Below are 4,971 nucleotides of genomic sequence, written 5' to 3' on the forward strand. Positions count from 1 at the left end.
CTGCTGCTGCTGCCGCTAAGTCACTTCAGTCGTGTCTGAATCTGGGCGACCCCACAGACGGCAACCTACCAGGCTTCTCTGTCCCTGGGATTCTCCAGGCAACAACACTGTAGTGGGTTGCCATTTCCTTCTCTAATGCACGAAAATTCAAAGTGAAAGTGAAGTCGCTCAGTCGTGTCCGACTCTTCGAGATCTCATGGACTGTAGCCCACCAGGCTCCTCCATCCATGGGATTTACCAGGCAAGAGTACTGCAGTGGGGTGCCATTGCCTTCTCCTAGCTCTGTTTATTGAGGATGAATAGTGTGTGTGTGTATGAAACCTGGGCTTCAATGATAGATATAATTTTGGTTCTAGTCTGAGAACTTAACAGAACCGGAAATGGCATATATCCAAACTCATGGATGATATAAAGAAAAACAAAGCATTTATTATACTTTAAAAGTTCTTTATATCCCTGATTGACTTATGTAAAAACTATAAACAATTACTAGTTATATAGATGATTCTCTAAAAGAACTGCAAGCTGAACTTTTAATTAATCTATCCAGATATTTTGCACATGCATCTATAACTATATCTGAAAAAAAAAAACAAAACACTTTTAAAACATGAATGGGCATTGTTTTGCTATGATGAAAAATTGCTTTGCTGCTGCTGCTGCTAAGTCAATTCAGTCGTGTCAGACTCTGTGCGACCCTATAGACAGCAGCACACCAGGCTTCTCCATCCCTGGGATTCTCCAGGCAAGAACACTGGAGTAGGTTGCCATTCCCTTCTCCAATGCATGAAAGTGAAAAGTGAAAGTGAAGTTGCTCAGTCATGTCCCACTCTTAGTGACCCCATGGACTGCAGCCTACCAGGCTCCTCCGTCCATGGGATTCTCCAGCAAGAGTACAGAGTGGGTTGCCATTACCTAACTTTACCTTAAATAGTGATTATTTCTCTTATGTCTCCATTGGGTTCATTTTTTTTTTCTTTTTCTTCTATTCAGACAGAGCAATTGTCAGAAAACTGGAATGGGAAATCATACAAGGGTTGTAGTGTTTATTCTAGCAGGTTTAACAAGTAACCCACAAATGAAAATTGTTTTATTTATCTTTCTCCTACTCACCTACTTGCTTAGCATCACTTGCAATCTGATTATCATCACACTCACCCTGGTAGATACTCACCTGAAGACCCCCATGTACTTTTTCCTTCAAAATTTTTCCTTTTTAGAAATTTCATATACTACTACATGCATTCCTAAATTACTGGTTATGATGGCAACAGGGGACAAAACCATTTCCTATAACAGTTGTGTGAGTCAAGTGTTTTTTGCCTTTCTTCTTGGAGCATCTGAATTTTACTTACTGGCAGCAATGTCCTATGACCGCTATGTTGCCATCTGTAAGCCCTTGCATTACACAACCATCATGAACAGTAAAATCTGCATGCAGCTTGTCCTCAGTTGTTGGTTTGCTGGATTCTTTGTCATCTTTCCACCACTCCTCTATGGCCTAAACCTTGACTTCTGTGCCTCCAACGTTGTTGATCATTTCTATTGTGACACCACTCCCCTCCTACAAATCTCCTGCTCAGATACAAAGTTAATCGAGATGATGGGATTCATCTCAGCTGTGGTGACACTGGTGATCACATTGGTAATGGTGATTATATCATATACCTGTATTGCCTTGACCATTCTAAGAATTCCCTCAGCTAGTCATAGGAGAAAGGCTTTTTCAACATGTTCTTCTCACATGATTGTGATATCCCTTTCTTATGGCAGCTGCATCTTTATGTATGTTAAACCTTCAGTAAAACAAAGAATATCATTTTCCAAAGGAATTTCAGTGCTCAACACCTCTGTTGTTCCACTTTTGAATCCTTTCATTTATACCTTAAGGAACCAACAAGTGAAGAAAGCCTTCATGAATATGATACATAGAGTTGTTTCTTTCTCAAAGGAATGAATATGATTTGCACTATACATAAAGAAGATAAACAAAAGGGCATCAATCAACAACAGCATATCCAATGTAGTTCTAATACACATTTCCTCTGCTTTTCCTCTCATTTTTACAACATTAATCTTTATTTAAAGCTTTATTTTTATACAAATTTTGTGCTAGAATTTTAATTTTATTTATATTCATCTATAGAGATTTATTTTGAATCTCACCTTCTTTGTACATGTGAAAGAAATTTAGACACATTTTTATTTTTTCTTTATCTCTCAGTTCTAGTTAGTCAAGCCTAAAAGTATCCTTACATTTTAAGTATATTTAAAGCAGCTTGTGATGCCATGTTATTACTATCTTTTAGTTGTTATCACTTAATACCTACTTAAATCTAATATCCATTTTTATTTTTCATACTACTAATTTATTAATGCATATTCTATTTAAAAAATAATTGAAAATTAAAACATAAATTAATATAATGTTCATATTCATATTTTAAATGTTTATTAAAATATGATTATTGTTTTAATACATTCTTTAGAAATTAGTTCTTTATAAGAAAGTATATTTGAACATTATCTTTTGAGCAAAATAAATGATAGGCAGGAAGAAAACTACATATAATATGTAATTGACCAGACAATTTTATATGTTTATTTAAAAACCATAAAATGAACTATATTTTAAAGGCTATTTGGGTCTTAAACATAATTTTAGGGAAAATGTATATTTAAACAAATTATTACATTTTTGGTGATAATTTAAGTATCATTTTTATCCATTTTGTGAAAGTAGAGCTAATGACTCTAAAGCATTATTAAACTTTTAGAAATTTTAAGAACACAAAAGTTGAAGAACATACAAATATACATTTTGAGACAATCAAATTTAAATAAGACTTAACACTCTAAATTCCTGACTAATTTTATTCTGTTATGTGCTAATTGGGAGGAATGTCCTTTGAAAACATAAGTTCAAATTAAACCACTACTTTATCATTGAGCTATTCTGAAATATTATATATATTTTAAAGTTCTATCATCTACACTGTATTTAACATAGAGCATGTACTGAAACTCTTGATAAGGATCCAGCAGTTTTAAACTAAAATGTCCCAATTCCTATTTCTTTCTGTACCAAGGTAGATTAAAGTTACATCATCTGTCATCTTCATTATTTCAGTTTGTCTATGAAATATCAATTTGATTATTTCTAATCATGCTGGTACCATCACCTTGGAATCCTGAATCCTCAGAGAATTTTCTACTACTTTTTGTTTGTTTTTGATTAAATTATATCTCTAACATAAGCTTTTAAATAGAAGTACAACTTACTTCTTAAGAAGGCTTACATGTGAAATGCTAAACTACTTTATCCTTAATTTATCCTATCCTATCCTTATCCTAAAAGCATTTATTCTTAAATGCTTTCACCTTTTCATCTCTACTGAAGTAGGCTGAACAACAAATATGGAATTAGAGATAAAAACTCTGTTTATTGACTACTCCATAAATGACAGAAACTGGTAGGTGTTTTATGTAAATCATATAATTTTGGAAACAACTGTGTGATATAAAATTTATTATCATTATGCATAAGAGCAAATGAAAGCTCAGTGAAGCTACTAGAAAGAAAAATCAAGAAGACAATCCTATTAATAATTGCATCAAAAAGAATAAATTGCTCAAGAAGTAATTTTAACCAGTGTTGTGAAATATTTCTAATTCTGAAAGTATAAAACATTGATGAAAGGCATTGAGTATGATGCAGATATATGGAAATATATTCTGTATTTATGGATTAAAAGAATTAATTATTTTTAATATATCCACATACTACCCAAAGTTATCTATAAATTTAATAAAATACCTGTTAAGATTATGACATTTTTCACAAAATTAGAACAAATAATCCTAAAATTTTATGGAATGACAATAGATCCCAAATAGTCAATGAAATTTTCAGAAAAAAAGAACAGTGCTGGAGATCTCACATTCGTTTACTTCAGACCATATTATAAAGTTACAGTCATCAAATCAGTATGGTCAAACAAAAAAAAAAAAAAAAAAAAAAAAGACACAGAGATCAATGGAAACAGAATAGAAATCCCAGAAACAGTGCATGATGCCTAAGTAACTTCAGTCATGTCCAGCTCTTTGTGACCCTATGGACTATAGGCCACCAGGCTCCTCTGTCCATGAGATTCTCCAGGTAAGAATACTGGACTGAGTTGCCATTCCTTAGCAAACAATTCAATTAAAAATTGGACAGAGGGCCTTAATAGACATTTATTTTCCCCCCAAAGAAGACATACAGATGGCCCACAGGCCCATGAAAAGGTGCTCTACATCCCTGATCATCAGGAAAAAGCCAATCAAAACCACAATGAGATACCATGTCAAACCAATCAGCATGGCTATCATCAAAAAGACAGTAAATAATACATGTTGGTGAGAATGTGGGGGAAAGGCAGCCCTGGTGCACTGTTGATGTGAATTTAAACTGATGCAGCCATTGTGGAGAACATCATGGTGATTACTCAAAAATTAAAAATAGAACTATCCATACAATCCAGCCATTCCACTCCTGAATATTTATCTAAAGAAAGCAAAAACACTAATTTGAAAAAAAATAGATGCACCCCAATGTTCCATAGTAGCATTATTTATAGTAGCCAATATATGGAAATAACCTAAAGTCCATCAAGAGATGAATGGATAAGGAAGAAGGGGTGCCTGTATATAGGCAATTGAGTATTACTCAACCACGAAATGAAATGAAATTTTGTCATTTGTGGAAACATGATGAAGCTGAAGGGTATTATACTTAAGGAAGTAAGTCAGACAGAGAAAGACAAATGCCAAATGTTTCACTTATATGTGGAATCAAAGATAAAACAAATTTAACAGAACAGAAAAGACTGACAGATACAGAGAAGAAACTAGGGTTACCAAAGGGAAGAGGAGTTGGTGGAGGGTTAAAATAGGTGAAGGGGATTAAAAGATATGAAGTACTATTTTTAA

General features: G+C 33.5%; 1 protein-coding gene across 1 annotated transcript; it reads left to right on the forward strand.

Moving 5' to 3' along the window:
• The first annotated feature begins 1,018 nt into the window (after positions 1-1,018).
• On the forward strand, positions 1,019-1,957 carry LOC102266447 (olfactory receptor 6C74). The gene has a single exon (XM_005894163.2). The coding sequence runs from the start codon at positions 1,019-1,021 to the stop codon at positions 1,955-1,957; it is 939 nt and encodes a 312-aa protein (XP_005894225.2).
• Positions 1,958-4,971: the final 3,014 nt, after the last annotated feature.

This window comes from Bos mutus, chromosome 5 (genome assembly GCF_027580195.1).
Source record: "Bos mutus isolate GX-2022 chromosome 5, NWIPB_WYAK_1.1, whole genome shotgun sequence".
Lineage (NCBI taxonomy): Eukaryota > Metazoa > Chordata > Mammalia > Artiodactyla > Bovidae > Bos > Bos mutus.

What these genes read in the sequence shown, in the direction of transcription:
- LOC102266447 (XM_005894163.2), top strand. Translation starts at nt 1,019, where the DNA reads ATGGGAAATCATACAAGGGTTGTAGTGTTTATTCTAGCAGGTTTAACA.